This window comes from Chaetodon auriga, chromosome 17, assembly GCF_051107435.1.
Source record: "Chaetodon auriga isolate fChaAug3 chromosome 17, fChaAug3.hap1, whole genome shotgun sequence".
Taxonomy (NCBI): domain Eukaryota; kingdom Metazoa; phylum Chordata; class Actinopteri; order Chaetodontiformes; family Chaetodontidae; genus Chaetodon; species Chaetodon auriga.
In genome coordinates, this window is record NC_135090.1 from 4,108,716 (window position 1) to 4,126,030 (window position 17,315).

Sequence of the window (17,315 nt, forward strand, 5' to 3'; positions counted from 1 at the left end):
AAGAGCACCGGTTGCTGGAATCATTCGTCCTCTCCATACTAGCTGTAAAGCGATAATCTGCAGAGTGACTATACTGTATATTGTATACTGTAAAAGATGGTGGACAAAATCCACTGTCGTCATTCAGTGCAAAAATGCATGCCAATATTCATGAGGCTTCAGGAGTCTAACTTACACAAATTCAAAAAGTCCCAGCAATCACACATAGGTTTATTTCCAGTACCAGGATGTATCCCTTGGCAGCAACTTGGCAAGGATGCTGAAGGCTGTAACTCTGGCGAGCACCGTCTCAGTTTTAATGCAGACTATGAAAGCTGCACATGAGCCTTTAAAATGTGTTTTTGAACATGAACGAGAGCCATTGTACCTAATTTCCTTTAGTGTTGTCTCTCAATCAATGTATCACAGCTAGTAGAATAAGTCTTTACATGGCATGTAGTCACACAACCTCAGTTTCTGTGGAGATTGAACATTACCTTAGCAGGATGGATATATCATTGTAGGTTAGTGCTAAAAAGAATAAAACACCACCTCCTCCCAAACAGAAATCAGCTGATGTGAACACAATGTCAGACTGAATGAATGAAGTGAATCTGACTAACAGGTTAGTGATGGTCCCTGCAGTGAATTCAAGTTGGTAGTTTGATACTTCAATCAAGCAGCAGTTTGGGAGCAAAGATACTCAAGCTTTGAATATTCAACAATACCACCTTTTTTCAAACTCTAATGAATATTTAGTACGAAGTGTTGAATACTCACTGTCATGATTGTAGCTTTTCAGTGCTACTTTGGATTAAATCAAGCTCCCTGTACTTGAGGTACAGAGACTTTCTGAAAAGTTGATCACATCTTTTTCAGGGGTCTGTAATCCATTCAAAGCTACAGTGTTGTGTTGGTAAACTCTCTAAGATATGGCTGAAAACCCAAAGGTTGAACTTATTATATGGACATAACAGATAGTTGTTATTCTTTTTACAAGTTGTGAGTAGGCTATATTTCATCTTTCCAATTCCTCAAGTCAATCTAGCTTTTGTTTCGTTTAATTAATGTGACATTAATAAAAAGAAACAGCTCGTGTTTCTGCCAGTGTATCAGCTTTTGACTGTGGATCAGTGCATTTGTTGGAGGTGTCGCACAGCCTCGGTGTGTGGATGGATGTGACAGCTGAGTGTTGAGGTGGGTGGTGCTCTCCTGAGACCTGATGGCAGGTGTGATCAGGCCTGTTTCTCAGCTTCTCCTTTGGCTCCCATAGGTGTCACGATGCTCCACCTGGCGTGTGAAAGCTCCCAGGGGAGGGATAGAAATCACAGCCGTTGAGGTGGATTCCTTTTATCATTGTGAGTCAAAGGTGGAGGTGACAAATTTACTGTTTTTACTGTAATTAAAGGGCTTTTTTTTGGCATTTGCACAGTTCTTTGAAGGTTTATTTGGCAGTTTGGTTTAATGAAGCTATCAGAATCTTGCTGCATCAAATCTACGCTGTCATGTAGAGAATATGGTTAGTTATAATGTTAAATGGTTTCAGTTTATGAGAAGCCAAAAAGCCATCATTCAGATAAAGAGTACATAGAATTTTCCCTTGGATTGCTTTGTTTTTAGCTGTCAGACTACTTCACAAAGATAGAGGCTAGCAAACTAGGCAGACAACAAGCTAGTCTTGCTTGTTTGGGAGCCTTTTGCCTTGTGAAACCAAAAGTAAACAAGGAAGATGAACATTTTCAGTTTCTAAAAGGTGCAATAGAAATATTGCTCTTAGAGCTCTTAACACAGTTGATATCATCATGGAGTAGGCTGTAACATTTTTTACATCGCACAGGGAGGAAACCTCCTAATCCTGCACTTCATTTGGCAGCTAACTTGTAGACTTTACCAAAAGGGCTGAAAATACAACGCAGAGAGGCATCACTTAAATGAAAATCAAAAAGACAATACAATAAAGGCACATATCCCTTTTATGGTTTTTATTCATAAAAACCCTTCCCAAAAACCACTACAAAAGAATGAGTTCACTGTATAAATAGGCTACTAGCTACAAAGTCGTGACATGTGAGCATATGACACAAATGAAAATGTTTTTTAAAGATGCTTATTTTTATTAAGCAAATCAAACAAAAGAGCACATTTTACGGTATTTTTATTCCAGGAAGTTGAATGCTACAGTACTTGATTCAATTTAAGCAAAGTAACCCCTCGGTGTTTGTGATGTAAGAAAGGCCAACAGGAAGGAAGCACCACCCGTGGCCACTCTGGGTCCATCACTTTTACAGAGCTGGCTGTGGCCAAAGGACCGGGCATCTCTGGCACGCAGGGAGGATTTTCCGATCCCCTGCCCCGCTTTCAGATGCTCGTTAATCTGCCGGCTCTATTTTTATCTGCCCTCTCCTCCCGCCCCCGGGCTCTCCGCCTTCACTCGACTCCTTATGTCCATCCGCCGAGGGAGAGGCTGCCTCGGCAGGCCGGCAGCTCCAATTAGAGGCCTCTCTGCTGGGGATTGGGCTTGCTGTCCGCCTCTGGCCCCTCAGGCTCTCTTCCCGTCTACCTTTCTCAGGTTAGCCCCAGACGATGCCTCTCTCCACTCTTTCCCTCCCTGTCTGCCTTGTTTCTCCGTCTTTCCCCCCAAGCTTGTGGAGCTCCACAGGGAGTAAGGGGGAGTGAAAGGCCTTCTGTCGCCTGAGGGCTGGCTCTAGTCCCTTGGCTGCACTTTGAGGAGAAGCTAACTGGTGCACCTTTCAGGAGGCGGCCTCAGTACAACTGCTGGAGACACTAACTCTGATCCTATTGTCACAGCTACTGCTGGTGTACAACCCAAACTGCTGCTACTACTGTAAACACTATTATTCATCCTCCACAGAGACAAAAGAAAAATTCTTGTTATTGGACAAATTCTGGAAGGTCATCATGTCTCAGCAAACATGGCAATTACAAAGACCCTTAACAATGAAATGGTTCTTTGTTTTAACCTGCTGAATTAGAGCATTCTTTTTTTTTCTATACTATAGAAATAGAGTTCTATACTTCTCTAAATGTTCTTATCATTCACTATGGCATAACATAGAACCTTTAGACAGTGGTATTTCATGCTACTGTCGCTATAGTTTCTGGTGCTACAGTAAAGAAAACATGTTTATAAGAAGTATTTCACTTACTATTATGACTGTTGAATGATATTTCAGTATTTGCAGCTGTGTTGGCCAGGATGTTTCTTCAGTAGCAGCAGTGCTGTTAGTGTAAAAGTGTGACGGCACATCTGTATTGTAACTGATTGGTCTGTGCTGTTGCTGGTCTTATACACAACGGAATTATTGTGTTTCTTGAGTGTTCCTAGCTACACTGCATTCCTCTGGATGCTCTGACCTATTATTTTCCCACAATCCACCAAAAGAATAGCATCTTATTTCCCAGCTTAGCCCCCACTCCAACTCCGCATGCTCACACCTTCTCCAACCCCATTAATCCCTCAGCCTCCCACTTCTTTATTTCCCTTCAAAGAGACAAGCGTTGCCCGTGACATCAGTCACAGGAAGTGAATCTTTAGCGTTGACTAATTTCCATCGATTGCCTCCAGACAGGCTTAGCAGACGAGACCCATTCCCACACAGAGCCTGGCTGCTCTCATTTAAGTCTCCCCGCCTGCAGAAAACGCTCCACAATGAACGCAGTCAGCGCTTTTATCTTCTCCCCCACTCCTGCTTATTATCAAATAAATGCGCGGCATAGAGAGATACCCATTGACAGGACCGTGCATAATGACTCCTGGCTGTGTGAAATGGATTAATAAATAATGGTTGAGCAAGGGGAGAAAACGGCTTTGCCTAGTCCCACTACTTCTCAACAAGGCGGCGTACAACAATCCCCACAACACTCGGCTGGATTGTGCCGGACCACATCTAATGGAGCGCTGCATGGAATTTAAAACACAACCCTCGTCTTGAATGCGCCGTGGAATGCGTCATAAATTAGAGGTGGGCTCCTTAAAATGTGGAGCAGAAAGCACTATAAAATCCACTACATGATGTTCTACTGAATCCTCTAAAGAATCCTCTCCAAGAGACTTCTCTCCTGTGAGGATAGAGAGGTAAAAGCAGCCTATAAAAATGTCCAGGAGCAGAACTCCTCTGCAACCTGTTCCCCGTCTCACTGCTGACAGAGCTGCAGCAGAAGGTAAATCAGTTTCCTTTTTGCTTCTGCTTTCACGCTCTCATGAGTATACCAACGGTTCAAACACACGTATCCTGCAGTTTCCATGTGCAAACTCAATCGAACAGGCACACAGTCGAGCCCACAAACACCAGAGGCCTTCTTGTTTTTAACAAAGCATCCCCATCCATCCCCTGTCAGTGACATACTGCTTCATTAACACTCTTGGCTTTGTGTATATTGACAGCTTTTTCAAAATGGCAGAGAGTAAAAGTGTTCCTGCTGCTTGCTCTGCACCAAAGGGGCTTAAACAGACTATAAAACCCAAACTGAGTCTATGATAGTGAAGTGTGCTCTGACTGCCACTGTACCCTTGTGCCAAAGTAATAAGTCTGTCTGAGACACGGGGTGAAAAGGTCTCAATCTCCTTAACGCTAGATTAAGGAGCAGCTTGATCAAGGCGTCTTAAGTGCTTCATTTTGGAATCAGGATCAATAGTCACTAAGAAGAATTGAGCTAGGAGCTTCGGTAGGTAGAGCTGATTGAATAGAGGCTAATGACTTCTCAGAAGCCCCTTACACTGGAGGAATGGTTCACGCTGTATATGCTGCTTGTGTTTTTGTTGTAGCAATTTTTTTTCCAGTCCTTTAGATTTTTTTTTTTTATATATATGGAAGATTTCTATCCACTAGCTCCAGTTGTCACAGCAAGCAGACAAAGTAAGAGTCTTGTATTAGCATTTACATGCTAACACACTCTAGTGAAAAACATGTTTTCTACCAGGAGAAGTGACAACAGTAAGGCTGTGGTGTGACGTAGTGGGGGTCAATCCGGATGTATTTTGAAGACCCGTGAAAACCTGTGCTTGTTTTTCTTGGCTCCCAATAACTGCCCAACCAATTATGTCCATCAACGCTGCGCCCAGCCTCAATCGCCATGATCCGACCAATCCCCACCCTGTCTCTGTGGTTTCAGGGTGAAACCCAGCTGAGGAGTGCCCAGAATTAACCAGGATTAGCCTTGGATTGTTGAGGATTACTCAGGCTGGAGAGGGATTAAGTATGATTGCCAGTTTGGGGTGGGGGGGTGACTCTGTGTGCGTTAGTCTGTGTGCGTATGCACACTGAAGTGAACATGTGTCAAGTTGTGAAATATATATGGCGATGTTTGTTTACATGTGCAGCATGTGTACAATGCTGGGTAGATGGAAAATTCAAGAAAACATTGAATATGATTTGATATCCACATCTTTAACAGTCTGCAAAGAAGAAGTGTGGAAATGTCTGGAAACAATTTTCCCTCTATGTTATGACAAGGTCAAGTACACAAATATAATTTGATATTAGTTGTTGTGTAGAATTAATATAGGAGGCTTTTCTCTGCTCAGACACAAAGCTCTGCTGAGAGAATTGCTAGTAACGGAGAGACAACAAGAGGAAACAGGGAAGCAAAGAGTTACATCATTCTCGTTGCTATGCAACACAAACTGGATAATTTGCAATAGATGTAATTAGCGTTAGCTACCTAACCCAGAATAAAAAAGGGACAAGGGGGTTGAAAATAATAATAATCAAGAAAATTAGCCATTGCTCTGTTATTGCTATTCTCCAATGGAGGATGTGGGCACATGGCATTGTGCTGAAGACAACACTTTCTCTGACCATTGAAAAGGCTATTTGAAGACAGGGCCTCAATAAAATGCAGGTTTAGGGGGTGGACAAAATAACAGCAACTCACAGTATAATGTAACTCACAATCATTAACCTTTCTCAGCCTGGCACAGTTTTAATGATCTGAAACATAAGATGCATTTCTTGAAGGTCTGCTGTACTGGACAGAATTATACTCTACACATGATCCCGTTATTCTGTCCATCCCCTGCACTTTCAGTTTGGAATGCCAAGAGGAGGACGTTAAAGGGACACTCCACTGATCTTACACATGAGGCTTCATTACTTCTCACAAAGAATACTACTCAGTCTGCAAAAATGGTTGCATAGTATCTTCTGTGACTCTGAAGGGAGCTTTCCAAAATTTGAAAAAATACCCCTGACAATGTCATCAAGGTCTAATGGATATTACTGAGTTGCATTATGGAACATATAGTCTTGCTGTTGCTTGACTACAGACTAAAGTTCAGGACATGTCAGCCTCTACGACTTCCAGTTTTGACCATTTTTTTAAATCTGGCTATTGTGAGTCCCTCAACCTAATGGAAATACAAAACTACATTTGGTCAAGGGCCCCTTTATCTTCCAAGAACAAAACATTAAAAACATGTGAGACCCATCTCCATATCCCTTTAAACCAGAGAAGAAACTTTGCTAATTGAAACTTGCAAAACATCCCAATGCAAGAGCCATTTGATTTTTTTTTTTTTTTTTTTTTTTTTAGTTTTCAATCATATTACATGGCCCTTACATGGTTCATTTATATCTATCTATACATCTATCTAGAGTAAAAATTCTGTGGGTTAAATCACACCAGTTAATAGCTCCAGCAAAAGCTATTGAGCACACTCTTGGGATTGTACAGGGAAAGTATTTCCAAGGTCAAGAATGAACTGTCATGCTCAGTATCCAAACTGGGGTATGTTGTGAGCTGTAATTACACAGCATATAGAGTGATGCAGAATGATGTCGTTCCTGAACCCGGTCATGAATTGTTGCCTGGTTTGGCATTTTGAAAAAGGGAAAAGTGTGAGAATTCTGTGTTTAAACAGATCTCTGTGTCCACGGGCCATTAGCTAACCACTGGACTGACTATCCCCTGACTCAGTGAAAGCAGCAGTGTATCAGGGTCAAACTCAGTCACTATTTATGCATAATATACAGTAGTGGGGCTGGATGCAGTGCAGCGTGTTCCCTGTAGAGAAGGAGGGTGGATGTGAGGACAGATTCAGTCACCGTTCTGTCTGCAACAGTCCATCTCCTCTTGCATTAGTAGAAAGGCAAAGGCTGGGAGCAGAGGGAACAGGCTTCCCCACTTCAGAATCAGTCTCTCTGACAAGTTAATATATACACTGTGGCAGGGATGGGCAGCTATATGCCATGAAGGGCTGAGAGCCTGCAAGTTTCATTCCAACCAAAGACTAGGCTGAAGAATTTCACTGATCAGCTCCCCCTCTGTGGCTGATAGTCTGCTAATCAGTGACATCTTTTGTTATATCGCCTTTGATTGCAATGATAACCTGGATAGTCTCCACCTATCTCTTGAAAGTGATGGTCCAATCCTGCACCGGATTCACCTTGATATACTAGACTCCTGCTGACCTCTAAATCATTAAATTGATCATCAGGAGGTTCCATCACATTTCCTTTTGTCATGTTGTTGTGGTGCAGTCTGTATTGTTGCACTGAACCAGCAAACATTTCCATTGGTACTGTGATGGTGTTTGAAGTGGAACACTATAAAGGATGACAATATTGTTTTATTTTAGTTATTAAGTTTAGTTATATTGAAATCATTAAATAAATCATCAATATTGATTATTTTATCTTCCTCAGGGGCAAAGGTCATGTTTATTTGTCATTAAACAGTGGGACTGACTTAATATTGCATGTTTCTTAACAAGATGGGAATTTCTAACACTCTCACACACTTTTTTGGTAGTCTGTGTTTTGCTTTAGTTTTGTTCCCATTGCATGCGTCTCTAGGCACAGTTGCCACAGCGTCTTTTTTTTTTTTTTTTTTTTTTTTTTACCAAAGATTCCTCCAAATTACACAGCAAAATACATTGTTTGAATTGCTCTCCAGCACAGTTGAAAAACATTTGTGTTTTCTGATCCAGCGCCCTCTTGGCAGGACAACATTGTTTGTATGTGTCTTTAAAAACTGCTAGAAATCATAGTTGCAAAAATACTGATCTGACAACACTATGGTTAAGGTTTGGTTAAGTTTAGGCACAAAAACAGCTTGGTTAGAGTTAAGGAAAAATCCTGGTTGGGTAAAATCATTGCTTTGTTAAGATTACAGGACCTTGGTTGTCATGGTTAAAACAACAACCAGTTGGATAAGGTTCAGGAACGGTCGTGGTCATGCTTAAAAGAAACCAGTGTTGATTGTCTGTAGGAAATAAGAATGGCATGGTTGTCTCTTGTGTCAAAGTCTGATGATTAGTTGGACCCACTAGACCCATCCACAATTACGATGGCCGCTCTTTGTCACTTGAATGTAAACATCAAAACAAAAGCTGTTCAGAACTCAGTTGATTGAGTTCATGTTGTGAAGAGTGCAGAACAACCCATTCTCATTCCCAACTTGTCACATTTGCATGCTTGGGGTTGGGGTTTGGTGGTCAGATGGGTCAAGCACAGGACCTTCAACCAGCAGACTGTGGTTCATGTCCCGTGTGAAACCAAAAGTGAAGGCTGATTTCTGCTGTAGGTTTAGTAAAATAACATGAGTAAATGAATGTATGTAAAAATTTTACAAAACTAACAAACTTATTTTTGTTCTTATCTTTTCCTAAGCCTAACCAAATAGTTTCTGGAGCCTAAACGTAAGCAAAGTGCAGCTGTTTCACAGCGTTAACCAGATGTTTACTGTTGTCTTCAACAAGCTTAATTTGAAAATCTGTACCTTAACCACAAGTCGCTAACTGGATGTTGCATATTTTGCCCTTGGAGCACTGCACGTTCAAAAATTATGCTAAAGGATAACCCAGTTCCTTAAAAATTGACTCCAAGAGGTCCTGACCAAGTGTCTGTATGTGGAGCTGAAAGTGAGAATGTGTTAAACAGACAATTTTCAGCTCAACATACCAATGAAGCCAATAGACATATGGGAGATATTTTGGCTATGAGTAAGTGAAAGTATCACTCCCAAACATACTTTAATAAGTATAGTGTTTATACGCCTGCCAAATACCAGTGGTAGAGTGAGGTGAGAGAGGTGCTTCTGTTACTTAGCCTAGTCTCATTTATGTAAATGGGGTGGACACAGTACCTTTCAACTGCAACACAAACTACAGGCTGAACATGGTATCTTTCATTCAGGATTTATTCAAGACTGTTGCATTCAACGGCATTAGTTTTAGCAAGGTGTGCATAATAAACTGGCAAGTGAGTTTACATGAACAATAGCAAGAAACAGCAAATGTAAAAGCTTACTCATTTCTTTTGAAAGACTGTAGGAAGACAAAGTAGAAAAAGGAAATGAAATGTAACAGCCTGTTTTTGACCAAACAGTTACGATGAATAGAATTTACATGACATCATTTTCTCGATGAAATGCGCTCTAGTTATTATTATAAGTTGATCAGATTCCACTGACATTATTTTGTGTATGTTTAGTTTGAAAACGACAGTCTATCAATCAGGCCTCTAGCCCTTATCTTAATACGTCTTTTTCTAATTTGTTAATGATTAATTGGATTCTTGCTCTCCTGTGCTCAAATAATGACAATCAGAAATCATCATAATTGGGCATAAAAGCTGTAACATTGGTTGCTGATGGCGTTCAGTACTAAATTTTCACTATTAGCAATTTCAATACACTCAGCCTACAAACGATGTAAGTTGAATCTTAATGCATACAAAAGACAATGCAAAGAGCTGCCACATTGTAGTACTGTACAATACATCAGCAGGTGATAGAAAGCTACTGTTGTGGTTTAATTGTTGCTCTAGTAGTTGGTCAGAAGCTTTCTCTACCCTCACACACACACACACACACACACACACACACACACACACACACACTCATACACGACTGCTAATCACAGCTTGGTACAGGTAGTGAGACGTTGGGACTACTGGTGATTGAGCCTCCCTGGTGGATTGGAAGCAGGAATCTGACAGACTCAGATAAAAGGCTGTTTGGAGTTGCCTGCAGCATCAAACAGCATCAGCCACCTCCCCTCCTCTCTCCCCCCTCTCCTTCCCACCATCACCTCCCCTCTCTTCATTTCTCCCTCTTTTGGTTTACTCTGTTGCCATGGCTACGCCCAGCCGGAGCCGTCATGTTGTGGAGGAACCTGTCAGAGTGCCGCTCTCAGATCACCTGATGCGGGTCGCCTCCACTGGCGGCCTCTTTCACACGGCATCATCGTTCAATTTGGCTTTGATAAAGTCTGCGCTCCATAGCACGCTGCGGCTGAGAAGTGTAGTCGGCTCATTTTGTCGCCAAACGTTGAGCTTGTGCAATTTTACCGACCTGGTGTTTTGGAGAGGACCCCTCTGAACAGCAGAAAAGAAAAAAAACATAAATACATCTCTCCTATCCAATTTCCATGTCTGTGAAGAGAGTCTAGTCAAAGCAGCGTGATTTGAGTGGAGGATGGGGCGAAATTACCTGTGAAGAGTCATGCTGAGGGGATGGGTGTACATGGAGGGGGCTTTTCTACATGAATGAGAATAGTAGTAGGATACAAGACTGATCTGAAACCCAATTAGAGCTGAATTCCCCGTGTAAACATTTTGCGAGAAACACATTACCTGCTGTTGTGGGTGCTGTGCTTTTCATAATACCCTCCAACAACAAAGAGCAGTCACCTCTTTTAGCTGCTTGTCCAGTACACAGCCATGTGGCTCTGTATGCTGCCAGAGTATGAGAGGGTGCATATGTTGACTGTATGGACTGCACTGAGGGGTGCATTGTAAGGCCCCCCCATTGAGCACAGATTTGCATCTCATGCTGTTTGTTTCCAATATTTGCTCGCCTTTCACTGTGAATGGATGAAGGAAAGAGGGGAAGGATGGAAGTTGTGTGAGGTGATGAGAGGATGGATGTGGAGAGAAGGAGAGAATGAGCAATGTCGTGATCAAGAGACGCTGGGACACAGAGAGGGAGATGAATGGGGCTGAGAGCAGGAAAATTGGACAGGAGGCGGGGAGTGAATGAAGATAGAGAATGGCTCGAGATATCAGGAGACAGAGATTGTGAGCTATGTGCAGGTAATAAACAAGGCAGAAATAGATAGATATCTCCAGAGAGGAAAAAGAAAACTGTGTGATTGTGCGCATGGGGTAGAGCGCTCAGGTTGTGGGGTGGGGGGTGGGGTGGGGGTGTGGGGGGGTCGTTATTCCTCCCAAAAGATCAAAAAAGGAAAAGGCAAAAGAGAGGGAAAGAAAGAGAAGGTGGAAAGGCAAAGGGAGGAAAGCTGGAGAGAGTGTGAAAAATGACACAAGCAGGAAAGATTTGGATGAACATGCTGTACTTAGACTAACTTGGCCAGCTGAAATGATGTGTATCCCTGCTAAGCTCTCCTTTAGGCAGGCTTAGATCTCATCAACTCACTCCAGGTTGGCACCGGCTTCAAATGCTGGTGCGGAGCCCTGGATTAACTATACAGCCGTCACTCAGGCACTTAAACAGGGGTCTGGAGAGGCTTATCCTGTACACCCCCCCCCCCCCCCCCCCCCCCCCACACACACACACACACACACACACACACTCCACACCCACCCACAACTGCCACATCCGTCCCCCTTCAAATCTACTCGCAGGAAGACTTCATCATAAGGATATCTGCCGTCGTTGCCTACAGTCATGTTAATTGTGCCATAATTTTAAAAGAGGTTAAATGAGCATGTCCCTCTCCTCCTCCCTCTCCTCGTTTACTTCCCCTCTATCTTATTCCAGGCCTGTGTATGAGTGTTTCTTGTTTCATTCTGGTGCTCTTCCAGATCTTCTCCTGCCAAATCACGCCTCCCCCTCCCTCCTTCCCTCTCCTTCCCTCCCTCACTGTCTCTGGCTGGATCTCAGGCTCTCATATTTGGAGGCCTTGCAATCGATATGGGCTGTCTGTGATTGGGTTGCCTCGCGTGATTCATTTCTGTAACCTTGGTGATGGTTTGATGTGGAGGCTGCACCCATGTCCATATTATGACTCAGTGAGCGCGTGTGGAGAGGAGAGGCTGGTCAGGGAAGGTATCGATTGGTCCTTCACTCTCCCTGCCCTTTTTGCTCTCCCCTCCATCTCCCTCTCTTTCTTTATCCATCTTTTTTCTCGCTTGCCATGCAGCCTTGATAGTTTGGCCATAATTTGAAATGACTTTGTGTTCTCAAGAAATGATTATTTAACCCTAAATGTTCCCCTGGGTGTTAATGTTTATCTCTTTCTTTCTCTCTCCCTTTTCTGCCTCTTCCTCCCTCTCTCCCACCATGCTCTTCCCATCTTTCTCTCTTGTTCCAGAATTCAATCAGACACAATCTGTCCCTGCACAGTCGCTTCATCCGGGTACAAAATGAAGGGACGGGGAAGAGTTCCTGGTGGATGCTGAACCCAGAAGGAGGGAAGATGGGGAAGGGACCCAGACGACGTGCGGCCTCTATAGACAACGGCACCCGTTACCTGAAGACCAAGGGTCGCATTAGTCGTAAAAGGGCAGGGGCCATAGGCCTCGGACGGGGACAAGGTCAGGGGGCCGGACCTGCAATGCAAAGCTCCCCAGAGCATGGAAGTCCAGCAGGGAAAGGAGGTGTGGGCATGGGGGGTGAGGAGTATGACACCTGGACAGATCTCCATTCCCGCACCTCCTCCTCCGCCTCCACGCTGAGTGGCTGCCTGTCTCCAATCCTGGCTGAAGCGGAGGCTGACGAACCAGAGGAGGGTGGGCTGTCCTGTTCAGCCTCCCCTCGATTATACCCTAGCCCCACCAGCACCCGCTCCCCTGCCCTAGGCACTGGGGGCCACTGCCCCACGGTGGAGCTGCCCCAGCTGACTGACCTGACTGGGGCTATCAGTCTAGATGAGAGCAGCTACCCCCAGCCACCACAAATCAAATGCAATGGTTACCCGTATGTCCCTGGACCCAAGGCGGAGGGCTCCTACTGTGGGCCTATGTACGCACAGCCTTCCATGGTCATGCTCCGGCACCACACTCCCATGGAGACCATCCAGGAGAATAAGCCAGTCAGCTTCCAGCGCCCAATGAGGGGCTACTCAGAGAACAACGCCCTGCAGAGTCTCCTTACTGGAGGACCTCCCTACTGCAACAAAGACACAGTGCTGGGCCAGGGACGGGAAACACACACACTAATGGCACAGGGAACGAATGGCGTTCATAGCCCGCACAGCCACAATCATAACCACAGTCACAGCCAAGAGCACGCTCACAATGCCAGCCTACACAATGGCCATGGCTCAGTTCATGACCAGAACACAACCCACCACCAGAACCACAATCAGGGTCACAAACACCAAGCCAGCCTCAACTACAGCCACAGCCACAAGCCCCACCCGGCCCATGACTATGGTTCGAGTCACGAGCATGGTCACAGTAACAAAGTAAACACCAGCCATGATCACAACCCTCGCTCCAACCAGAGTCACATGCACAATCACAACCCCCACAACTCTCATAACCCTATGCACAGTGGGCCTCACCCCCAGGCCCTCTCCCCACGGGTTAGCACTGACATCCTGCAGCCCTACAGTCTTAAGACCTCTAACCACTATGGGCCCCGTCCTCACCTTCCGACATCGCCTTCCCTGCCACCCAACCCTGCCGGCGTCATGGACGTTCCGCAGGACCCCTGCCGGTTGGCATCTGCACCTCACCCCCGTCACCAGCCTTACCCTGGAGCTCACCATCAGGGTATGACTGACTCCTGGCATGGTTACTACCACAACAATCACCAGCCAGGGAACACTGGTTACCAGGGGCAACAGCACAACTCCCACATTAGAATGGCTGCCAACCTGGAGATGGAGAATGTCCCAAATAGTCTGGACTGTGATGTAGACTCCATCCTGCTCAGTGACTTTATGGACACAGAGAGCATGGACTTCAACTTTGATGGCTCTTTGTCCCAAGGCGTGGGTATGGGAATGGGCATGAGCCTGGGGGCATTTGCTTGCCCTCCACCAGCACACAGCAACCAGAGCTGGGTGCCAGGGTGAACACAGGCCCAAGGTGTTGGATAGACACATGACCGGAAAGCTCACCCACTGGGCCAGGCTGCTGGTGGGCTGTACCCTTGGACTGACTGACTGTGATTTTGTTTCTCTGAGACTGTAGAGCGAAATACGGATTGTCATTTTGTTTCCTGGGGACTCCCTACAGCCCCCCTCCCTCCCCTTCCCTGTTTATAAAGCCTTCTGTCTTCATATTGAACCTGCCCCCAATGAGCCCAGGCCTACAGCCCCCCTTCAGTTTTTGTTGTGTTTTGTGTTTTTATGGTCTCCTCCCAATCTCGTCCTGCCTGTTCTAAGCTCTCAAGCACTTTACATCCATCCTTTCCATACAGATGCAGTAATACAAAGACCAGGCAAAGTCACGTTGCGTGTTGGCTTAAGTTTAATGTATGCAATCCACTTTACAGTATTATCTCATCCTAGAAAGGAGGCGTTGTTTTTGACTTGAGAACATGATCAAACAGCTGCATAAATATTTTTCAATGTAGAGGTGCTCTCAGATTGGGGGTTAAAAGGCAGGGAAGGCTTTAAGGGTTTAAGGATGAATATAAAAGGAAGTTTTCAGAAGAATAGGGAATAAGAACTACAGGTATTGAGGATAGGATGGAAGGGAACTCCAGGGTCAGTGGTGTGTCCTGTTCATTTGAGTCCAGGAGGACAGTCATCCATCAGGCAACCATCAGCACCACTCCATTGAAATGCAACGTCCCTTCTTTAATCTCCAAAGTAATGCCAGAGTGATGCATCACTATTGCAAATCTAATGCGCCACTCTGTGTTTTTTCAACCCCCCTCTCTCTCCTCAACTCCGGACACACTGGCTTAATGTGTTTTGGCGAAAGTGATGATTAAAGTCACTCTGCACTAAATGGGGGAGGGATTGAAATGGGTGGTGTTGGGGAGGGGGTATTGAGGAGAGATGATAGGAGAGGAGAAATGCAAATATTCCCTCTGTGCCTCTTCCTCTCCATTTTGTGGATTTATGTAGCTTTCCCTGTAATGAAATAAGCAACGATCAGAGCCTGCTGTACATCCTGACAAGCTCTGTGATTGGCCTGAGCTGGGCTGCCTCAGCATGGCTCCTTCACCGGCTGACCCCAGAACAGCTTAGTGAGCAGCTGTGGTCAGGCCAGGATGTTGATGGAGCTGCCGTCCTCAGACCCCAGGCAACCTTGTCTAATTCACTAACACCCAGGTTCAAGCCCACTATGTGCTTTTACTCCTGCGAATTGCACACTGATGAACAGCGTCAGCAGATTACTATTTGGTGCTATCTCTTCTTCCCAGGCTCCCTCCTATCGGGCCGCCCCATCCTGAGGTTACTCGGAGGGTAAACAAGAGTAATTAATCGCCAAACAAGATGGATGATTTATGCAAGTGTGTGGATTCGCTCATCGGTACAAAGTCATAATTCTTCCCCCCGCAAGAACAAGGAGGGCAATTTTTGAGAGGTGATGCCCAGCGACAAGGTAAAGCGGCTGGCAAGTGGTGTACTTATAGTGTCCTTCAAGTCCTTCAAGCATCCCCTTTACAAGCATTCCCCGCCCCATCCTGGCCATAGCTTTACTTTGCTGTTGTCTTTTCTTGTGCTTGTTCTGTGATTGTGCAGTTGTCTGTCCTGTTTCAACACAGCTTGAATAGGAGCTTTGGTGTGCATTTATTTCCTTCATTCCCAGAGGGAAAACAGCAAAAGGGGACATTCACCAACCCCTGTCCTGGCACCTGTCCCACTCAAGATAGAGAGAATAGAAACAAGAGAGAGAAGAGAGGTAGATAGATACAGCGAGAGACTGAATGGAAGGGAGGCAGCTAAATGAGTAGGCAGGATCTGTGAGACTGGGAGAGATTTTCCAGCTCGGTAGCTTTCTGTAGAATTGGCTGTTTGAATTAGGCCAAATGTCAAGTGCTTCTCAGCCAGCTCCGATGAGCTTTGACCAGAAAGCCACTTCTCCCTCCTGATCAAGGACAATGACGGGTATTTCCATACACATTTCTTTTGCTTTCTTCTTTCCTTTTCATGAGTTAAGATGGCCCATTGTTGTAACCCAACTGTAATTTGTTCTTTGGCCTGTGTGAACTTGTGTGTCAAGCTTCTCGTGGGTGTGCGAGTGTGTGTGTGTGTGTGTGTGTGTGTGTGTGTGTGTGTGTGTGTGTGTGTCTGTGTAGCACAGTGATGTACAAGAACTGATTAAGGGAATATTGTTGAGAACTAACTTTCCCTGGCATTGTCCATGCCTGGATGAGTGCAGCATACATAATATATACAGTTTATATTTATTGGTTCGGGAGATGGGTCTATTGAGGACCGCTCAGACCCCTCACAGCTTTGTCTTCTTGATGACAAAGAGGCAGAATGCTATTTCAGTTTGACTACATTTCATTCTGTACATAATCTATATTGAGAAAATTGTATTATAATTTTTTTTGCAAATATCAATTTCTTTTCTAAAATGATGTATCTGCTCATCTGGTGACTGTAAAATAAAAACAAATAAGAACATAGATGTTTTTTTGTGTGTCTCTGTTATTTGCATACTCAATCACATGTGCACTGGTGCTGTCAGGTGAAAACCTTGTATCTCCTGCATATGAATTCTTAGAGAACAAAAAAAAGGATTTTGTTTTAATCTAACACAAATCAAGTCAGTTTTACTGACGTGGTCCAAAATCATAAATGGCAAAATTGCCTCCAAGGGCAAGACAGGCATCAGGACAGACAGACATAGATGTTGAATATAGCAACAGTAAAATCACAAAATGCAGAATCAGAATTACAGCGTCAGCTAAGTTAAAGCTGGAGTTGGTAGCACTGGAGAAACCTACATGAGTAAACTAGATTTTGAAAGTATACAACTACAGCTTTAGCACTATATCTGCCTAGAACTGTAGAAATCTCCAGTCATGCATGCAGGTAAGCAGGTACCCAGGTAGACAGACAGGCCTGCGGCAGCGACAGTTACCAGATTTTTTCTTGTTTTTTTTTTCTTTGTCAGAGCATTTGATTTATTGATTGCTGTCAGGATGTAAAGAGAATTTCAGCAAATATAACAAAAAATGCTTCTAAAATAAACTATGTACTCTAGATCTAAGTATGAACATTGGGAATGAACACTAAAAAATGTGGAAAACTGGTTAGATACAACTTTAGTGCTATTTTTGTGCTTTTTCCTCATAATTTTTAGCAGTTAATAACATTGTATTCAGAAAAGTAATTGTGAAAATCTGGAAATACAGCAACATAACTGCAATGACATGGCAGGAAAAATAAGCAGTCATTTGATCAAAGAGATTTTCAACAAACCAGCAGTTGAGTCAGA

General features: G+C 44.2%; 1 protein-coding gene across 1 annotated transcript in view; it reads left to right on the plus strand.

Annotated features, from left to right (window-relative positions):
* foxo6b (forkhead box O6 b) overlaps positions 1-16,490 on the plus strand; it is a 41,531-nt gene extending 25,041 nt beyond the window's left edge. The window contains exon 2 of the mRNA XM_076754743.1: positions 12,275-16,490. Within this exon, the coding sequence (XP_076610858.1) occupies positions 12,275-13,984 (1,710 nt within the window). The 3' untranslated portion in view covers positions 13,985-16,490. The remainder of the gene's footprint in view (positions 1-12,274) is intronic.
* The last annotated feature ends 825 nt before the right edge of the window (positions 16,491-17,315 follow it).